Source organism: Heliangelus exortis, chromosome 14 (assembly GCF_036169615.1).
Source record: "Heliangelus exortis chromosome 14, bHelExo1.hap1, whole genome shotgun sequence".
NCBI classification, from domain to species: Eukaryota; Metazoa; Chordata; class Aves; order Apodiformes; family Trochilidae; genus Heliangelus; species Heliangelus exortis.
Genome location: NC_092435.1, coordinates 145,955 through 166,546, shown reverse-complemented (window position 1 = coordinate 166,546; position 20,592 = coordinate 145,955). Strand labels below are relative to the sequence as shown.

General features: G+C 43.4%; 2 protein-coding genes across 5 annotated transcripts; one reads left to right on the top strand and one right to left on the bottom strand.

Moving 5' to 3' along the window:
* Positions 1-1,189: 1,189 nt before the first annotated feature.
* LOC139802672 (voltage-gated potassium channel KCNC1-like) lies at positions 1,190-7,562 on the bottom strand. Of its 3 annotated transcripts, none has more exons than XM_071758060.1 (3): positions 6,316-7,562; positions 3,600-4,137; positions 1,190-3,018 (listed from the first exon to the last, which is right to left on the bottom strand). In XM_071758060.1, the coding sequence occupies exons 2-3, from the start codon at positions 4,113-4,115 to the stop codon at positions 2,215-2,217; spliced, it is 1,320 nt and encodes a 439-aa protein (XP_071614161.1). In that variant the 5' UTR covers positions 4,116-4,137; positions 6,316-7,562; the 3' UTR covers positions 1,190-2,214. The 3 variants fall into 3 exon arrangements, with proteins under 3 accessions (XP_071614161.1, XP_071614162.1, XP_071614160.1); XM_071758061.1 differs by lacking the exon at positions 6,316-7,562 and adding an exon at positions 5,842-6,297 and having other exon boundaries at positions 3,600-4,091; XM_071758059.1 differs by lacking the exon at positions 6,316-7,562 and adding an exon at positions 5,842-6,296.
* Positions 7,563-8,402: 840 nt separating this feature from the next.
* Positions 8,403-19,962, top strand: LAS1L (LAS1 like ribosome biogenesis factor). Of its 2 annotated transcripts, none has more exons than XM_071757905.1 (13): positions 8,403-8,671; positions 9,276-9,401; positions 9,581-9,650; positions 10,827-10,908; positions 11,930-12,121; positions 12,721-12,767; positions 13,316-13,425; positions 14,272-14,357; positions 15,234-15,449; positions 16,643-16,778; positions 17,321-17,697; positions 18,735-18,876; positions 19,564-19,962. In XM_071757905.1, exons 1-13 carry the CDS (start codon positions 8,475-8,477, stop codon positions 19,652-19,654), a joined length of 1,872 nt encoding a protein of 623 aa, XP_071614006.1. In that variant the 5' UTR covers positions 8,403-8,474; the 3' UTR covers positions 19,655-19,962. The 2 variants fall into 2 exon arrangements, 1 of the variants encoding a protein (XP_071614006.1); XR_011728702.1 differs by having other exon boundaries at positions 8,420-8,671; positions 17,293-17,697.
* Positions 19,963-20,592: the final 630 nt, after the last annotated feature.

Here is a 20,592-nt window from a genome sequence, read left to right as displayed (position 1 = left end):
CTCCTGCTTGGGAAATCCGCAGCGAAGAGAGTCCTCGAGAGACAGAGTGGCCCGGAGTAGGGTGGGGAGTCCCCGCTGCATTGCCAAAGCCGTCCCATGGACGGGCCCCTTTCCCCGCCACCGCGGCGCTGCCTGCAGTGGCCTGTGACCCGCAGTGCCCCTTCCTGCCACACAGTGCAGCGCCGGCTCCAGGGCAGGGGGGCCGGGCCTACCGGTCCCACAGACCGCGCAGCGGCGGGAGAGCGGGGGGGTAACGGGGGAGGGGATCAGCAGGGGGAGGCAACGGGGGGGCGGACAGCGGGGTCGGGTCCTGTCCTGTCCAGTCCGGCCCTGCTGATTCTACTCGAGGAAGTGGGCTGAGACTTTATCGTGCACAAACCCACCAGATGGTCTCGAGAGCAAGTGGGACCCCTGCTGATTATATAGTGGGCCCTTTCCCATCCTGGGGAAGATTTGAGGACAGGCCTGGTAAGTCTATGGTAAACGGCTGCAATTAATACTAATTTCCAAGTAGGTGATATATGAATATTTTGATCTAATTAAGAAAAATTCCTATGAACGAGCACACATGGCTTCACCCTGCTCCCTCCCACCATGCCGTGCACAGCAAAGGTGAGTGAAGGAAAACTAGACCTTCCTTCCAGTGCCAGGGTGTCTCCAGCTTCTCATGTTTTGTGCCTGGAATGTTTGCAGTGTTTTTTGTTTTTACACAAAATCCAATTCATTGTAATTGCACTGGAAAAGAGGGCAGTTATCTGATGTTTCAATAAAAATAAAGCCTTAAAACGCCATCCTGAACAGAAAATCATAGTGAGAGACAACTGTAGCAGACGAACCTTTCTTGGGGCACGGCACTTCGAAGTCAAACAGGTGTTCTTGCCAAGGTGCACAAACAGTGCTCTGATCTTGCTGCCTTTAGACTTGGCTGACCTTGTTCGGTGCTTCTGCTCCGGACTCAGCAAACCTCCTCCTCTCGCTGCTCCAGAGTGAGCTGAGCATGCATTCGGAAGCTCACCTTTTATTGGCCCCCAGTCCTGCTCATGTGCAGCTGGGATCAGCCCTAATTGGGCACAGCTGGGCTTAACACAAGCTCACGCCTCCCACCTCGTAATTAGCAACACCTGATTGCCTCATTTCACTACAGACAACCCTTATTTAAAATTGCAATTAAAGGAGCCTTCGTGAAATATACGTTATTGTATACAGAAAATTTTACTTACTAAACAAAACAATCTTAGCACACCATCCTGCTATATAAATGATGGAATGTGGGGCTTTTTTTCATACTTCAACAGTATTTGTTATTTCAAAATTAAACATAGGTAACAGTTAAAATTGTTATCTAGTTGGAAGATACGTATTCCTAGTTTACACCTATGCCTTACTTAAGAAAGTAAATTACAGCAAAATCATATTGAGTATATTAGGTTCTTTCTTTTCAACAGCAAAAACATTATAGAGATTTTGATTAATAGCTCAGTGACTTTGTAATGTAAAAATGAAGAACTGTTGAAACGTGTTGATCCACTGGAAGTGTCTGATGAAATTTTGATCTCACAGACATCAAGGAAAGGTTGCCATTGACTTCAGCAAAGCCAAAAAGGATTTGCTGTTGGAGGGCTTCCTTGCTGCTACCCAAATGTCACAGCAATTCCTGTGAGCCCGCAAAGCAAGTTATCAAACAGTGCTGTCTGTCAGGCTTACAGACTCACTTCAGAGTGTTCCCCTCTTTACATCAACATGTGAGCACAGCAAATCAGATGTGATGTCTTGTTAAGGTAAAATAGGGAAACAGAACAGCGTTTTAAAAAAAATATCCATGCTTCGTCCTTGCAGTGGAAGCAGAACCATGCACAAATCTTTCCCAGCACGCAAAATCAGACTAAAATGAGGCAAGCGATGCAGGGCTGTAAGCCAGCTGAGGGATTATGGTGCGTCCCCAAGTCATGGAAGTGGGCTGTGTGGTGCACATCTAGGCTATAATGCACCATCACAGCCTGCCTCTGAACAGTGAGAGGAGACAAAGTGTGACATGTAAAAGAGCAGGAGCTGAAGTGCAATATGGGAAAGACCCATATGGGATTCAACAGGTTTCATCAGTTGTGTATCAAGTACTGCAACCTGCAGTAAGAAATGCACTCCTTTCCCACCAAAGGAAATAAACCATGCTGAAGCTTTATTGCTAAAGGCAGAGGGAGTAGTGGTTCTGGAGTGCTAATGTTTCTTGCTCCTTTTGAGCTTCTGTTTGAAGATAGCAATGTCATAATAGCTTTTAAATTTCACCAGGAAAATGGGTATTGGGATGGTAATAGTTAACATGCCAAATACAGCAGCTAAGGCTGCTGTCACTTGGCCAGCTGTGGTAACAGGAATAATATCTCCATAGCCCACTGTAGTGAGTGTGATCAAAGCCCACCAGAAGCAAACAAGAATGTCAGTGAAGTGCAGCTCTCCTGTGTAGGAGGGATGGATACCCAGCAACTCCCCATAGAAAAAGAGAGAGCCAAAGAAGAGGGTCTCAAAGGCCAAAATCATCAGCAAGATGCAAATCTCTCTAAGGATAGACTTGAGGGTGTAGACTAGAACCCTTAGGATAAGTGGTGTTTCTATCAGCTTGGATATCTTCAGGAGTTTGAGGAGATAGACAACGCGAAGAAGGCCCAACCAAAGCCCCAGGCTTGGCATTCTCTGAATATGCCAGGTCACAAAGAATTCAATGTAAACTGGGAAGAGGGAGAGGAAATCAATCACATTCAGAGGATTTTGGAAGAACAACTTTTTGTCTGGGCAGAAACAAAATCGCACAGAGAACTCAAAAGTAAACCAGAGGACACAGAAAAGCTCCAGATGAAGCAAGTAGGCAGCCTGGTGGTAATAGGGTTCACGTTTGTCGTGAAAGACTTCAGAAAAGCCAGCAGATGTGAAGTTAGCAGTAAAGAACTCAAATTGTGCCTTGGTCTCCTCACAGAATATGATGACAATTCCCACGATGAACAGCAGAGAAACAAAAGCCAAGCACTGCAGAGGGAGGAAAGGGCACATGTGCCATTAGTCCACATAACCTCACTGCCCCACCCACAATCCCCTCCACAGAGTACAATCCCAGACTAATCTTTCTCAAATCACCACTGTTCTACTCGCATGGAGCGCACTTTCTCCTTTCAGATTTGAATCATAGCAAGAGAAGATCAGCTTAAAGAAACCAAAATATCTGAACTCCTACATCGGAGTTCATAAGGGAGAAATGTCTGGCAGCAGGAGCAGTGTGGAAAGGCTCACACTAAGGGCCTCTTCAGCACTATATGTTCACTCCAGAAATACCAGCAGTGCAAAAAACATGCCCTGAAGCCTCAGAACTGTTTTTTTTATTCTGCATGCCTGATGTTTTAAAAAGGCAGAGGGCAAGCATTTTGGACAGAGAACAGGGACAGGAGGAGGAGATAAGATGGAGATGTCCGATAATGAGATTTTTTTTTCTTTTTTAATCTGCGACTAAAAAAACATGCTTATCAAAGCTATGAACACATTAGCAATTTTATGGATGCATTACAGAAACCCCAAAGGACACAGACTGTGTCCATCTCCACATGCAACATTACCTTAGCACTGAAAGAGGAGAAGGGTTTTTCAAATATAGACCAAATCTTTGGCTGCCACCTGGTTCGCCAGTTGGAATCACTTGTTTCTGCCTGGATGATAAGGCAATGGTCATCAGTTTGTTCATTTTCATCCCAAATGTTAACCTCCTCTGGCTGCACCTCTTTTTTATTCAGCTTCAGCCAGCAGCAGGATGCTAGCTGTGTCTCATTTATTTCCCAGAAAGCCAGTTCTTCTTCTAAGACTGACCTGCAAGTATTAATGGGGCAGTGGAAGTGTTTGGTCCTATAGTAGTTCAACACATAGGTGAAGACCTCAGCACTTCTATCAAAAAAGAACTCGTTGGTGGTGGGATCATAGTCATACACGTTTGGGGCATGAGGCTCTGTTAGGCTGCACAACTTGGTCCCTGGAAAAGTCCGGAGGGTGCTGCTGTATGTCTCATATCTGACTCCCCCAATATTCAGGATGACTTTTTCCTTGGAGTCTTCCATCTGGGAGGGACAAGGGAGGTGCATGTCCTCATAGGCTCTTGTTTACCTTCAGTTAAAAAGAGAAGAACAAAAGTTAAAAGAAGTAGAGAAAGTTATGGAGCTGGAAGGTTTTTCCAGGGTACTCCATTCTACTTCTTTCAATGCACATTTTGAGCCCGAAAACACTTCTGCCATTATGAATCATGTTCTTTTCCTGTTCCTAGACTGCTCCATGGCCATATTGTTTGAGCACTTCTCAGGAGATGCATCAAACTAAATGAGAAACATCTGGTTTGCACTGTGGTTCTCTCTTTCAGCTTCTTCCCATGGGGACAGAGCACATAATCCAGAGCTTATTTCACCACATTTCTTCATATACTGTAGATAATCATTGCAATAAACTTGCTTGAGATAAAATTCTCATTCCCAAGACATTCCTTCCACTAATTCTCCCTTTGTCTAGTTCTTCCATCTCTGCACCCAATCTCTTTCTCCACAAGCAGTTTCTCATGGAGAACTCCATGTGCCAAAGAGGCAAAACATTATTCAACAGCTTATTTGCTTAGGCAAGTCTTTAAGCATAATCTTGTGTTGAGCCTGGCGTAACACGTCACAAGAGACCCTGCTGCCTGGTGGGAACATTTAGGTTGGCTGAGTTGTGATTTTTCATTAAGTTGTCTCTGTCCCACAGAGCAAAATCATCTTTCCCTCTGCAAGAAGCTGCTCCTTACCTGGAATCTATATGCAGGACTTCTGCACTAGACAGGTATGTGTAACAACATACTGCCTTTTCCTTCAGAGCTGGCTGCTGTCTCAGAATAGCACCAGAACCTGCTGCCTGCACATTCAGTTGCCCCTGTAACACGCCCCCTGTTTTGCTCTTTAAAATCTGGCATACCTGGGAGAAACTCAAGCCCTGCTTTATGAATATTATTCTAAGAGGGAAGGAAAACCAAGGATCACTGTAGCCTCGGAAGCATGTAGAAGACATGCAAGAACAGAGACAGGATGCTCTTGAGAAGGTGACTAGAGCTGTATTCACCCAGACGTATCTGATTGTCTGTACCTACAAATTTCCATCCAGTCCTTCTCTCTGCCTTCCATTTCTAGTTCTGGTCCTTCTTGTAACAGAGCAATCCTGTTTATCTTTCCTGCTTGGACTACTACCCAGAGATGGCTGGTCAGTAAGCTGAGACCATGTGCACAGAAATTACAGTTGTCCCTCCTCCCTTTTTTTTGCATAAAGATGTTGAGCATGGGAATCACAGGATACTTCTAACCCAGGACCATAAGAGAAACAAGCCCTGCACAACGGAAGACTCACAGAAGTGAAGAACTACACACAGCACCTCATTCATCTTTATCAGAAAAGGCTGGAAGCTGCAGCTTGGTCACACATTCATGTCATAAGAAAATTACTGCCTACCTGCTGTCGTTGACAATCCCAATATATTTGAAGCTTGATGACCTTCACCTAAAATTTGTACTAACTTCAATAAGAGCAAGACCCAGCACAAGGACTAAAAACATGCAGGCATTGCTTTGCAGAAATCCAGCCAGAGTGATTCTAAGCAGGTCAGGTTAATTTAGCACTCAGCAAATCTGGAGTTACATTACTGGTCTCTGTTGCCTAGTACTGTAAAGAGAACACTGATTTTTGAGATGCCAGCTAAATTTGCCTTTATCTGCTTAGAATGTTAGATACCTCCTGCTCGAACATAACAATCCCCATGCAAGAAATGAGCCAAGAAGTGGCATTTTGTGTCCTTACCTTGGTGTTATTGCAGCAACTCTGCAAACAGAAGAAAGAAGAAGAGACTGGGAAGAACAGAAACAAACTTGGTGGAAACAGGATGTTCAGTGGCTGGTCTCCAAAGCTCAAGTCTTACAGATGCCAGAAAACAAAACCAGCCAATAGCACTGAAAAGATGCAGAGGCCCCTCTCCCTTGTTCTCTGCCCTATCAGCAGTCACTCTCTCCAGTCCAGGGAATAACACTCAACCAAAAAGGCAACAACTGCCAGGCCAGCTTTGCTCTGACTACTCTGCCACCCACAGCTGCAATCTCAAAGGGCCATGGTGTTTGGGAAACACATGGAATTCAAGTGTTTTAGGACCAGTTAGAGATTATCAAGCCACAGAAAGGCAGACAGAATACAGTTCTTTCTTGGCTGTGCCTTATTCAAATTTAACTAAAAAAAATAATATAGAAAATAACAGGAGCAAACAAATAAACAAAAAAATACCTGACTTCCCATCTTCTTGTCACTCTCCCTTTTTGGTTTACAGGACTTTTTCTTCATTTCTGCATGATCCAAAGCTTAATCTTTTGCACCTACTGATTTTAAATGCATTTTTTGTCACTGATTACTCCAGGAAGAAGGTTGGCACATAGCTGACAATCCCAGTCAAGAATGGCATGCTGCTTGTGATGTTTCCCTTCAGCTGATATTCCAAAGCCATTTCTAGGAATTGCCTGTGCTTACTTCAAACTCTATAGAAAGAAAATAGGAAAAGGAATTTCCTTATTCCCAGCAAGAGCAAGACTATTCAGGAAGGCTTGAAGGGACTTCCTTTTCAAATACAAATGAAAAGCAGCTTCTTGTATTTTTTGAGGAAGTATTTCCACAGTTGACCTGAGGAATTTTTCATTTTGATTTACTACCTGTATTACCCTGTCACACTGAAATCTCTCTTCTTTTAGAAAGCAGATTTTCCACTTAGGCCTTTTAGCTACATAGCAGCCTGTCTCTTTGCTCCTGTATGGAGCAACCTCATAGCCAGACATCACAAGCAGAGCAACACCACCCATGGGTCTGGACTCTAAAAGCACATGAAGAATGTGAAATCTATGCTAGTCCTGTACTTCTTCCCTTCCATCTCTATAACAATAGTCTTCACATCTTTCTCCCTCTCCACAGAGAATAAAAATGAAACATACTCCTTTTAATTTAATTTCTAGCTTGTCTCTGAGGTTCTGAACACAAGTGATTTCATCAAGTTTGATTAGTCCTATCTATTCCACAGCACTGCACTACTTGCCTTTACAACTTTTACACTGCTGTTGATTTCTGAAAACCAGAAATAATCTGGCAACCAAAATGACACATGGTGTTCCTATACTCCGAATAAGAGCTTTTCAATGCAGTGAACAGTTTGTCCTTTCAGAACATTTTTTAAGCAGATGAAAAGTGCAACTCCATTTCCAGAGAACAGGGCCTTATTCCAAGTTCTCTCATTGCCTCATGTATTCTGAAAATTCACTTTCACTACATGAAGCGCTGCAGGAGTTTGGCAACAAAAAATCTGTTCTCTCAACCTTGCACTTTTTTTGAGTAATGAAACTCTTGTTTCAATTTGGCTTACATTTGGTGTTTATTAACACCAAAGAACGAGGTAGATTTTTTGGGGGGGTAGGGAGTCAGGCAGTGGGAATGAGATTGAAGCTGTAATGAACTGAGGCATTTTTCAAAGACTGTATTTTAACAGAACTCATTCAGCATTTATCTCCCATAATATTTAATACTTGGTGAATTTGTACAGGGCAGAATTTCTAGAATATTTTTGCATTCAGTCATATTCATATGCTCATGCTACTCAGTCTAAATTAGGGGGGTGGGACTTCATTAGCTCAAGCTACCACAGGGTCCTGGCAGCCTCAGGGGAAGACCAAGCTACTCTTTAGGCACTGCAGATAAGAACCGAGAAATTTAGCTTTTCTAGCTAGCAAAACCAGCGTTATATGGGGACTTTCACAGTGCTTTTTCCCCCATCCTATTCTCTGACTTCTAACACAAGCGTATTCCTGGGATTATGCAAACAATCAGTGAAAAGTGAAATTTTTAAAAAATGACTCCCAAAATAAGATTTTCTAATCATTTACTGATTCAGCCTGCTGACAAAACCTGTAAAGTTGCAGGTGGAAAGAGCAGCCACGGACTGAAAGGACCACCGGCAGCACAGGTTCGGTGAGCGCGGCCCCGGCCGGGGGGAGCCGCTCCCCCGCTGCCCGGGCTGCGGGGACTCAGCTCCGCACCCCGCCCTGCCCGGCCCGGCCCGGCCTCCCGCTTCCCTCGCTCTCTGACCCCAGACACATCTCACGGCCCTCCGCCACCTCGGGGGGAGGGGAGGGGGGGGGGGGGTCTCGTCTGTTCTGCAACGACCTCACGGCACCCAGCCCCTTCTGCCGCGGACCACCAGCCCTGCACCGGCCGGAGGAGAACCCCTATCCCTAGGAAACGAGAGACACCCGCCGCCCCTCGGCCACGAGGAGCTCCCCAGAACCCCGGGATCGCCACCGCCCGCCCCGGAAGCGTCCCCGCGCCTCGCGCCCCGCCCCAGGGCGAGGCCTGCAGTCGGCTCGGCTCGGCTCGGCTCGGCTCGGCTCGGCTCGGCTCGTCGCGGAATGGCGGGCCGGGGGGAGCTGGCGTGGGCCTGCAGCCGGCGGTGTTTGTCACCGGCGCGCAAAGGGCTGAAGCCGCTGCGGACGGTGGTGGCATGGAGGGGCCGGGCGGAGTGGGACCAGGTGATGGTGGGGCTGTACTGCGGTGATAGCCGCCTGCAGCAGGAAGCGCTGGACCGGGTCTCGGCCTGGAAGAGTCGGTATGGGCCGCACGCCGCGGGCGGGTAGAGCGATATGGGCCGGCGCTGCCTTGCAGGCCGTCTCTTTGGGCCCCGAGGCGGCCTTGACGGCCTTCCGCCCCGGGCTGCTCCTCACGGTCCTGCGGTAGGCTCCCAGCTCCCGGAGGCGGTGCGTGCAGACCGCCGGGCGGGCAGCTCCGCGTTGCGGGGCGCCAGCTTCATGCGGAGGCTTCGGGCGGGCAGGGGAGCCAGAAGCCCAGCGAGCTCGCCGCCTCACAGACGGTTTTCGCGATCTCGAGGCGGAGTATGCAGTGAGTGTATCCTGGTCCCCAGATCACCTTTCTGCGCTTGTGTTGCCCTGCCGCTTCCCCACACAAGAGCAGTCTAGGTTTTGCATCTTGCCTTGTGTCTGTACTTTGCATGTAAGTGCTTATTTAACGTGTAGGCTTCGGGGTAGCCATGTAATCCCTTTGCTCCGAAGAAAAGCCGCCTGGAAAGATCCTTTATTGCTTTCAGCATACCGTTTTAACAGCTGTTATGCACAAAAAGGAGCTGGAAAGCCATGCGTTTTGCAAAGGGGATGTGTTTTTGTGAGACTATTCACCTGTTTTTCCTGTATCTCTAGGTATGGTCCCAAAATGCCTCTTGCAGTGGATTGCACCGCTGAACTGATTCGTTGCAAGGTCCTGGATTCATCTGGCAAGTTGAAGTCCTATGAACTAATCCTCTCGTATGGGTTGGCTCTTGTAAGGTAGGCTCTGAAGGCATGTGGTGTGCTCTGTGAGAGACCTGAACAGACAGCTTTATTCAGCTGATTTTACTATGCACCTCTGGGACCACCATGTTGTACAGCGCTTTGGGGGGGTTGCCTCTGGGGTTCTACATTTCAACTCTTGATGGTTGTTTATCTTTCCTGTCACTTGCGTGCAGATTTGTCAACTTGATCACAGAAAGGAAACAGAAAATGGTCAGCATTCCTCTGAGACAATTAGCCAGAGAGGTAAATATTTAATAAGAGTAAATTGATAAGTTACGTATATACACAGACTATATGCATTGTCTATCAAGAATACTGGGTGAATGGAGGTGGGAGGGTGGGGGTGTCATTCTTTTGTAATCAAGAAACGGATAAAGATGCCAGTTCTTTCCAACTACAAAGCTTTGAAGAGACTTCATGTAACTAGGTCAAAAGCTTTTTTCTTTAAAGTCAAATTAGGAGTAAGAAAGGTGGATGGTGGTTAAAGAATTTTGAATCATGAGTGATCAAAAGTCTTGATTTATGTCTGAATAGGCCCACTTGACATATACCCTATGTATTTTTGTTTCTTTGCTGCTGAGAAAAAGAAAAAAGCTAAATCTGGGGTTTATAAATTCTACTCTTTAAGAAGCAAGATTATATGTAGAAAGCACTTAATCACATTTGCGTTCACTTGGTTGTTTTGACTCTAGCTTGAAGTGAGCTTGTCCATTCGTGCCTGGAGGAAGGAAGGTTCAAGGTGTAATTGTAACAGGAGGACCAACCTGAGTCCTTTTAGAGCAGCTGCACTGAGCATCATAAATGGGTCTGAATGGCAAGTTTTGAAAGTGAAGAACAGATAGGATCTGAGACTCCTACCTGAGGACCCTCTATGAAAAGGATGACTTGATTGGGGGTTTTTTCTGTTTTTAAGACAGATGCTGTGCCAGAATTTTTAAACCTGATCACTTAAAAATAGAGTCTTCTATAGTTGAAGTTAGTTGTCCTTAGGAAATCTGCAAAAAATTACATGCTTAGTGTGTATGACTTAAGTATTGTACTATTTGTATCACTGATATACAAATTGTCATCCAGATTGTTTCATTAGTTTAAATACAATTAAATTGCTTCTTAGTATCTCACTAAATTATACATAGCATCTCTGTCTAAAACAACATCTGTTGCTGCAAGTAACTTTGAAGAACTTCAACTTTTAAATCCCAAGTTTGTATGGATCCTAGGGCAGAGGAGGAGTGGGATCAGAGAGGAGGGGATGTCAGCCGTCCCTTGGGGTGAAAAGCTGTGGGACTGGGGTGCAGGAGTGGCCCAGAGGAGGCTGTCCCACCCAGGTGGAGGTTGTCTGCAGCCTTGCGGGACTGCACCAGGTTGTGGGGTTAGGTTGTGGAGACTGTGGAGTAACACCCGTGACTCTTCTTCCAGGTGGATATCCCCGTCTGGGTTGTGGATCTCCGTCATGAGCTGACCCACGGGAAGCTGCCACGGCTGGCTCTGTGCCGCAAGGGTGAGTGGTGGCGGTGGGGGCCTGGCCTGAGTCCTGGGCGGGCGCTGAGGGGGCAGCCCTCTTCCCGCCATTTTGGGGCGTGTCAGGGCAGACAGCAGCTCCTCCTGTCAGGGTGAGCAGTGGTGTGAGACACCGGGAAGGCTTGCTTGGGGGGGGGTAACCCAACTCTGTCTGGTTGCTCCAGACTGTGGTACCTCACAGGGCAGGTGTTCAGAGACTTTCTCCTTCCCCTGGTAAAAATACTGGCAGCTCTCTATGCTTTACTTCTCAGGAAGCTCAGTCTCGGGGAAAGAGGTAAATGCTTAAAGCTTACTGATGAAGCCCAAAAAGGCCTGCAAAACTGTTTAGAGACAGTTTTGAGACTTTAAACGGCAAAGGTATTTATTTTCGGATCCAGGGAAAAAATCCCATTTAGGGAAAAATGCAGTTAGGTAATGCAAGCCTGAATGCATAATGACCAGATCATGGTGTTTGAAGGAATTTCTGGGAAGTTTGGGTTAAGCATTTGTTTAGGACCTTAGATTGAGTTGGATAGTGAAGCAGTGGTGGGAGAAAACTATTTTCCTTCAGTTCTATCTAATGTATGCCTAGAGTAGTCTCTTCACAAAAAAGTGTTACTGTTAATACACACTGTGTTGATCACTGTGAATCTGAAGAACTGGCTCATTTTCTCATCAGATCACTATTGCTGGGACTATGTAAATTTGGCCTAGCTTGAGTAAGGTGCAGCACTGTAGTGGTGTCCAGTCTTTTTTGTTGCCAAAAAGACAGTGGAGTGGGTGTTAACCAGGCCTGTGATACTGGGTTGTGGGGGAGTTTGGTTTGGTTTTGTTGTGTTTTTTTGGTTTTTTTTTTTTAAATGTTGACCTTTTCATTAATGGAGTTGTGTGTGATTTCAAGGTTTGCAGCTTGTTAATACTGTTTCTTCTTACAATGCAAATTAGCAATGTGCCACCAATATTATTTTTTTTCAATAACACAGCAGTGAAGTCACTGAAGAGAGTTTTCTGTTCTTCCTTAGGCTGTGATGTTGTGCTGGACTGGCTACGAAAGACATATTGGAGCCGGCAGCTGGGCAATAACTTGTGTGAAGAAAGTGAGGATGAAGAAGAGGAGCAGGAAGGGGTGGAAGCAAATGCAGAGCTGGGCAATGATTCCTGGGAGATTCAAACTCCACAGCATGAGGCCTGTCAGAAACACAAGGAATTCCATGGTAGGTGGCCCTAGAACAATGGCAGATACGAGGATTACATGTCTCATGCTAGAGAAAACAGTTTAAGTGAGTTATATTCTAGCCCTGATAACAGTATATAAAAAGTATATAAATCAGAGGTATCTCAACCTGGACATAATCTAATGTACAAAGTGAAAAACAACAGGAAAACATTGGTAAACTGTTCCAGTGGCTGTATTTCCATTACCAGAAGCTTTTAAACCGAAATGAGCTTTTCTTGAAGTGGCTTTCTAGTTTGAATGACTTACTGAAGGAGAGGGAGTTCGGATTAGATGGCTGTTCTGGGAGTTTGAGGCATGTGAAGTATCAAATAGTACCTCAAACAGTAAAGCCAAGTAGTCATAATATTTTTCTTACAAAACATGACGTTCTTATGGGGAGTAACTCACCCACCAGACTACAGCTGGAAGCTGTAGGAGTCTTCAGAGCATTGTCTGAATCAGAATTTAAAACTTCATTTGACTGATGCCTTCCTTGAGTGTATTTAGCAGAACTAAGCAGGTTGCCCAGTTACAAAATTCTGTCATGTATAGTTGATCCATCTCCTGTTTAAGCTATAAATTAATGTTTATTTCTAGAAAAAGTCAGAGATGTGCTGATGTCCTACAAGAATGAGCAATTTCGGGTAAGTGCAGACCGATCGTTAGCACTTTTGGCTCTTCTCATTTCCTGCCTGGGGCAATACATGTTCATTTTTGTCCAAATTGAAGAACTGGTGCTCTTGGCCAGGGCTCATTTGAAATACCTGAGCTGTGATGGTTCCTTGTGTGAGCACTCTATTCATGTTTTAAGTGAGATATGCACTTTTTGGAGATCTTGTTTTCCTTGTCTGGGTGGAGTTTGTTTTCATGCAGCCTAGTGTCTCTGGAAATTGAGACCTGTCATTTGGAAGTCATTAGCCCGTGTGTCTATCATCCATCATAAATCCCTGCAGAAGCCCGGTGTCTGCAACTCTTTGCTGATGCTGCCTTTTAAATTCAGGCCTTTTCCAAGTATTGCATGACTTATATTACTTTTTAATATACCTCTAAGGAAGGGAACTTTTGTGAAGGTTTTTTTAAGAGCTGATGATGCAGTACATATGGCATGTACATGTTCTTCTCATAGCAATGTCTTTTTTGTTCTCCATTGAAGCATATTTTCTGTTAATGCTTGGATTTTTCATTCACTCAGGTTCTGCAGACTGTGCAGTCTGTTTCGAAGTCTCGAGAAATGTGGTTTGATTCCTCTTCAGAAGTGGACTGGATTTTGGCTCAGATCAAAGACCTGATGCAAGAGAACAGGTACATCTTGGATAAGGAACTGAGGTGAAAGGTACTCTGCAGAGCTGGGGCTGTAGACCTGTTGCACTACTTTTTCACTGTGTTCAGCTGATAAAGGAGAAAGCTGTCAGTTGATATCCTGGACACCTTTGAGAAGATTTGAAAAGTAACCATCCTGTCTGCAACACCACCTCTAGCTTAGAAAGAATCTGTGCAGTTGTGATGTTCTGTTAAACAGCGTCTATTAGTCCAGCAGTGCCGATATGTGAGTCTTTTCTTTTAAAAAGCTGTTACTGCGAATGAGTTCTTAAGGTGTTTCAGTGTTGTTACTGCACACAGGCTTGTGTCCTTACATGCTGGGTTAGATTTTTTCTTGTCTTTCAAAAAGATATGTTTGTGGAAACATTTTAAGATAGCTGTAGATTACAAATGAAATTAATTCCTGCACAATGTGTTGGGAATTTCACTGCTTTGCAGTCCTTTCTTTAGAAGGTAAAGTGGTGGTAAGAAAGGATTGGTTTTACATCCTTTCTTCTTCAGGTGCATGTGATAATATGGATTACTGGGCACCAATGAGTTGGTGTGCTTATGAGATATGTGATACTTACAAAACTAAAACAGTTTTCAAAGTTTGTCATTTATCCAGGAAAGTCCTAGAATTAGGTGGTACATCTCAGGAGCCTGATTTAATTTCCAACTTATGCTGTCAATTATCTGATAGAAAAGATAATCAGATAATCTAAAACTACTTTAAATCTAAAACTAATGAGATAAAACAGATAACCTAAAACTTATTTAAGAAGTGGTGTAAGTGGTGTTGATATGTAAAGGAGCAAGAGGTTAACAAGAGTCTCTGATTTCTCTAAGGGAGTTGCTGGCTGAAGCTCTTCTCAGTGATGGCTTTCTCATCCCAAAGATGGATTGTCTGAAGATGCTAAATATCAAATATGAAGGTTTGTATTCTGGGCACCGCATCAACAAAAAATAACTGGTGTTATGTCCAAGTCTGTTCTCCAGACCCCTTTATGGCCATGCTTAGCTATTGCTTTTGCCTAAATCTCTTCCTGTGGAAGGATATTGCTTCAGCAGTGGATACTGCCTGGCCAAAGCATCTTTAAGAGCTTGCATCTCTGCCCTTGTCTGCAAGTTACAGATTTTATGAACACCCATGGGTTTCTTTTCTACACCAAAGACTAAAGTAGATCTAAATGGGATTTTTTCTGAGCCTCATTCACCAGTTACATCTTAGTCCCATACTACTGCCCATACTGCATGGAACCACTTGGATTTTCTGCAAGAAAATCAGATACCTAGAGGCAGTGAAAATTAATAATTTGCCTATTTTCTTGGGACCTCTTGGAAACACCAGCTTTGGGATTTTCCAAGAAAGATCCTCAGGTTTCTGTGACTGTACTATAGTAGTAAAAACTTTAGAGCTTTTTGATTCTGTGTTGCTTTGCTCAAAGTGCCATCTTTTTGCAGTATATTTTTAGTTAGAATAACAGAATGTATTTGCAGTATATTTTTAGTTAGAATAAAAGGTAGTTTTTCCTGTGGCTTACCATGTGATTAGATCAGGCATTGTTTTTTTTACTTTAATTGAGCTGTTGTATAATGTATCAATTTGCTGGTTTTTTTACTTCCTTAGCATAAGAAAATAGAGTTCCAGGTTCAGTAAGGATCCCAGGAAATACCCTGGAACCAGTAATGTTAAAACAAACTAGTTTAGAACAAGTGTCACACCCATGATTCATGAAAAATAACAAAACAGTGATTTTTGGCTTATCGATTTATTTATTTGTTTGTTTATTTCTCTTCTCTTATTGCAGCAAATAGAGATGTATGGCAGTTCAAAATTCCTCAGACTTTTTACTGCTTCTGGCAGCCTTTGCTGACAGGCCTCCTTTCCCAAAATTTTACACAGATCTTACTGGAGAAAATGTTTATGGAGTTGAAGGAATGTTCTGACTCTTCAGAACTTCGACCTCAGTTCTTGATCGGCTGGATTTCTGAGATGCTGACTGGCATTGCCAAAGTGAATGCTGGTGAGTATGTCTGGAATTTCTGTGTGTAAAAAATGTACAAGTCTCCTCTATACTACTGTGAAAACTGAGAGGCTGGTGACACCTTCAGATGGGAAGTGCAAGAACCTAATCATTATATTTTGTCAGGTGAATGTGGAGCTTTTATTGTTGCATTTGTTACACTTTTCAACCTGCAGTTCCTGTGTGTCATACATTTCTTTGCAAAACAATGAAATTGCTACTGGCAACTTGGCTGCAGCCTCCTCATGCCAGTTTCTCGCATGAAAGATAAAGCCCTTAAAGGCTGTTTTTTCCAAATACTAGTACTTGTAGAAAATAACAGTAGAAGATAACAGCTAAAGATGTTATATGCAACCTGTTATGAGTTCCCTGTTCCCAGGTCATTCCTGACAGAACTGAAGTGTCTTTCCAAGACACTCACATAGTCTTGCGGTCTTTTTCCGATCCTACCACAGGACTTTCATGCCTTTGTAACTTACACAAAAGTAACAAGTTATATTTTCTTTTGTGTTCCTAACTCCTTAGAATTGTTTAAATTGGCAAGTTATGTGTTTCACTCCAGAGGGGGACACAGAAGAGCTTTAATTACTCAAAAGTGTGTCACAGGAATTGTGTTACCAGGAGTGATACATACACTGCTACCTGGTACATCCCTGAGGAAGCTTCCAGCTGGTTAACTCTGCCACCTTTCCTGTCCTCTCCTAGTCTGCCTCAGTTCACATCAAAATTTTGCCAGCATCTGTGTCAGTCATACGTTCCTGTCTGGTGCTTTCAGTGTGTGCTGAGCACATCTATTATGTACCAAGATCCATCAATGACAGCAGTTCCTGGCTGTTAGCTCTGCTCATGGCAGGGCTCTCTGAAATGGTCCCAGGTCTCAGAAGCAAGGTACTCCATTTATTTGGGACAATACTGTACAAATGCATCTTGTGGATTTCCTGACTGGGATCATATGAGCAGACCCAGCTTGGGATGGTCAGCATGTTGCTGCAGTCATGTCTTGTGGAGCTAACCCAGTTGTCAGTGCATTGGCAAGTCCTTTTAACAGCCTTGATGCATTTGGTCAGAACATCTGGTTTTGGACTGGGGTTGGAATGCCAGTTGAGGATGAATGTTCCAGTAAAAACACAAAGGTATTAAGGGTGTATTTTTAAAGAGTTTTGAGCACTTTGTTTTTATTGTGTTCTTTGAAGGGAAGAAAAAACAACATTGTAATAAACAGGCACCCGTGAAGGAGTTGTTCCTCCATAAAGTTCCTTTGCAGTGGATAAGACTGACTGATAATTGCTTGGAAGCTCCCTCCTGGGCAACCGCACACCTTCTTCAGCTGTAAGTTTGATCCTATGACCTAGAAAAGGATCAAAGCAAGTGGTGCTTTGTGACAGCTTTGGCCAGGTCCCTTGTGATCCCTGCATTGTAGCTGCATTCCTGTCCCTCCCTTTGCATTGTGGTGGTGCACCCAGATCCCTGCCTGTTGCTGCTTATCTCCGCATTGATTCTACAGAGAGATAAAGGAGAATTTAAAATGGAAGTGGGGGTTACGTGGGGAGGTATTAAAGAAGCAATCTGGTTAGAAGAAAAGTGACTTGGTAGCAGATATGTGACTGCTTTTACAGGTGATACCAAGAAGTAGTAACTTTTTCACATGAAAACAATGAAGCAGGAGTTCAGTTAGAAGTATCCAAGTCCTTTATTTTAATCACAAACAGGGAGTATTCCAGCATCCACCCACCAGGGAATGATCAAATTTGCCTGCTAGAGGGGATATTTGAGCAAACTGTTCTGGAGAAAACTCATGCTCAGCTAGATAAGCCTTAATCTGAAATTTTTTTTTGCTTTTCAGACTTTTACAGTGCCCTTTCCCTTTCTAGGGTCCTCACAATCATGAGACCTCGCCTGCCACGGTCTTCACGGAAGAACCTTCTCTACCTTACTTCTGTTTATACAGAAGGAGGTGGCCCTTTGCCCAGCCCTGGCCTCTCCTCAGACTGCAGTAAGCAACCAATTTACACTATCGAGAGCTTACAGTGGAGGGCCAGGCAAGAAAATCAGGTTAAAAATCAAGGGCAGACTGAAGAGAAAGAAGAAGATGAGCTGGAGAGAGATGGTGGTGTAGCGGAGGTGGAGGAAGAGGAAGAAATGGTAACTGAAGTGAATCCTTGGGAAGGACTTGCTCATTCTGGTAACATGATGGCTATTGCTGAGAAAAGGGCAGCGCTGCAAGGGTCCGCCTGGCAGATTAGTGCAGGTAAAAAATTTCTTTGTAAGACTTAGACTGTCTTCATCACTGGCAAATGTTAATGGAATTCAATTTCATGTCTCTTCAGGCCTGGCGAGAACTGAAGTGTGTTTCAAAATAATTTAAATGCCAGATCACTAAAAATTGTTTGTTGTGGATTGTTTTTTGTTTGTTTTCCAGTCTTCTGTTTATGTGCAGGAGTCATCTCAAACTCTTAGAATTCTGTGAGTGTTTTTTTCAGAATATGTTGTTACTAACTCATTAAGTTTTTTTACTAAGCTTTTCTAAACTGGTTTAAATTTAAATATATCCAATTGGTGGGGCAGCATAGATGACAGCTGTGAATGGCAAGGAAAATATGGGTATTTCTTGGACTTCTGTTTGTCAGACTTTGGGACATTTGAAATCACGTTTAGGCTGTGCTGGAAGGCACCAGTCACATGCTTTTAAGCTTTGTACTCCAGGAAAATTGCTGTTGTGATGTGGTGGCAAGCCAAAGAAAGGATCAAGCCAAGTTTTTAGAGGGAATAAATAGTATGTCCAGTATTTAGTTAGCTTTCATAAGGTAGCTGTACTTTCATGTTGGGCTGGAAGGTTCTGCAGTTGAGAAGATTTTTTTGGTGAGTGATTTGTGGAGAGACTTCTTAAAAACTGATGTGTGTAAGTCAATGTGAGTGTTTCTAATGAAAGTGTACTTAAAAGAGAAAGGTAAATGAAGGTTGCTTTAGAATACTATGGAAATTCTTTAATGGGCCGTGTCTCACAGTGGTTTGGATGAGCTACACATGATGCTATGTGGCACCGGATATCTTTCTGTTGTTACCTACTACAGTGGCTTTCTTTGGAAGAGATAGTAAGGTTGGAAACAAAATTATTAGAGATTATATTTCAAATTTATTTTTGCTGAGTACCCAAGATTGTTCCTGTTTGCTGGGTGGCTGGCTGCATTAGACCATACTTGTGGACTTGGGGGTATCTTTTTTTATTATTTTTTGAAATCTCTCTGGGGAGCTCAGGTTTCTTGCTTATGTTTTGTTTTTACCCAGATGAAGTACAATGGAAAGACTTTCCCCTTGGGAAACTCCCAGGTCAGACAGATGACCCTGATGGTCTCATGTTGGATAATTATTCCATGATGTCCCTGCTTGATCAGCCAGTGAGAGAGGACTGGAAGGCTCCCAATACAAAGTGAGTGTGGACAGGCCTTTTGAACCACATAATGCATTTCTCTCTTTGCCTTGTAGTATATGATGTGAAAAATTAAGGATGATATTTCCTTTTCACTTCCATTTCACAAAATATTTTGTCCCACATGTCTACTACTATCTCCAACATCAACTAACTGCACTTCTCATGGATTTTTCAAGAAATATCCGTGTTTGGAAGGACCTTTGCAGTGCTGGTGGAATAATGTATCAGTCTGCACTTCAGACTGCTGACCACTTGTCGTGTTTCCTGATCCTGTTAGTAAGATACAGACTGCTCCTCCTATAGAGTTAGTCTAGAAGTGCAGAATTTTAAAAACAAGCTTGTGCAGAATTTGCCTGGTGATAAACCAGGATGAATAACTTTGATGAGAACCATGGCCTTGCAATGACACTGTTCATTGCATTTTGGTTGTGTTCCAATAGGAAATAGTCCTCTGTGTCTGGAGTTTCATCGTGGTTCCTAACAACTAGAAAGCAGAACCATGAAGCAAGCAACCACTGGGTGTACCTGGTCTTGCTGCAATTTCCTTTCTCCTTCTTTTCAAACTTCCACATTTATGGCTGCTCTGGTGATGCTCAGTTGTTATGTGTTACCAAAATTACTGTGGTGATGTGAGCTTCTAAATCAACTCAGTGCTTATGTGCTTTGTTTCTCTTCCTCTCACAGATCTGCAGAATTGAATACTCCTGTGACAGGAGGATTATTTTGGACCCAGAATGACTTCCATAAAATAAAAAGTGGCCTTCAACTTTTCTAAGGCAGCAGAGTGCTCTGCAGTTTTCCTATTGGCACAAGATAGGTAGCATGGAAGAACTAGTAATGGTGGTGGGCAAATAGCCATTCTAGGATTTTTTTTTTCCTCATGAGTTTGACTGGTTTTTACCATGAAAAATCAGTATTTTTTAAAGGTGGTGTGTTTTAAGTTCCACATTAGTAACTATTGCCTTGTATAACTGCCATCATTAACTTTTAACTCTAGTTGATACTTGCCAAATAGAGTACTTCATAATCCCTCAGGGTTCCTTAATTTTTTTCATGTAATAAATACAACCAACTGAAGGCAAACCTTCTGTCTGGATCCTGTTTTTCTTTTTTCTCTCAGGTCTTCTGGAAAAGCGTCCTCTCTTGTCCTTGATAGCTGGACTATTGAGCCAGGATACAATTTGCCACGATAAGATTGTGCTACACTTTTCGTCTAGCTAGGATTTCACATGAGGCTTCATGGTTCAAAACTAGTTAGAGCATGGCTAAATGCACTGTAGTGCATAAAACCTTCTAAACCAGCAGTGCTAGTGCAAAAGAAAACTTTCTGTTTTGGGGAGTTTGTCAGGTAAGCCATTCCCTTTTCTAGTATTTTCAGAAATTTCTCCTTTTATCTAGGAATTCTGAGTGAAGAGGATTTGTTCGTCTATAACTGTATTTGGTGGAGTATAAAATAACTTAAATAATTGTATTCAGAATTATGAAACCTGGTGTTCATCTGATCTCATTAATTCATAGGAGGAACAATTTTGCAACTACTTTCCCAAGTACCTAATGACAACATTACTGTGAAAAATACATAATTAATGCGTAGGTAACATTTCAACCTGTCTAGTTCAAATTATTTAAAAAGTAAGTAAGTAAACAATTACTGCCTTTGATACTTCTGAGATCCTTTGGATGCAAACCTAGCACTTCAAAAAGGAAAGGGCC

Excerpts from the sequence above, each read along its gene's own strand:
- LOC139802672 (XM_071758060.1), bottom strand. The coding sequence starts at position 4,115 with ATGCACCTCCCTTGTCCCTCCCAGATGGAAGACTCCAAGGAAAAAGTC. Across the intron at positions 3,019-3,599 it reads TCTCCTCTTTCAGTGCTAAG|TGCTTGGCTTTTGTTTCTCT; the intron begins GTAATGTTGCAT and ends CTCCCTCTGCAG.
- LAS1L (XM_071757905.1), top strand. The coding sequence starts at position 8,475 with ATGGCGGGCCGGGGGGAGCTGGCGTGGGCCTGCAGCCGGCGGTGTTTG. Across the intron at positions 10,909-11,929 it reads GCTGGCTCTGTGCCGCAAGG|GCTGTGATGTTGTGCTGGAC; the intron begins GTGAGTGGTGGC and ends GTTCTTCCTTAG. Across the intron at positions 17,698-18,734 it reads CGCCTGGCAGATTAGTGCAG|ATGAAGTACAATGGAAAGAC; the intron begins GTAAAAAATTTC and ends GTTTTTACCCAG.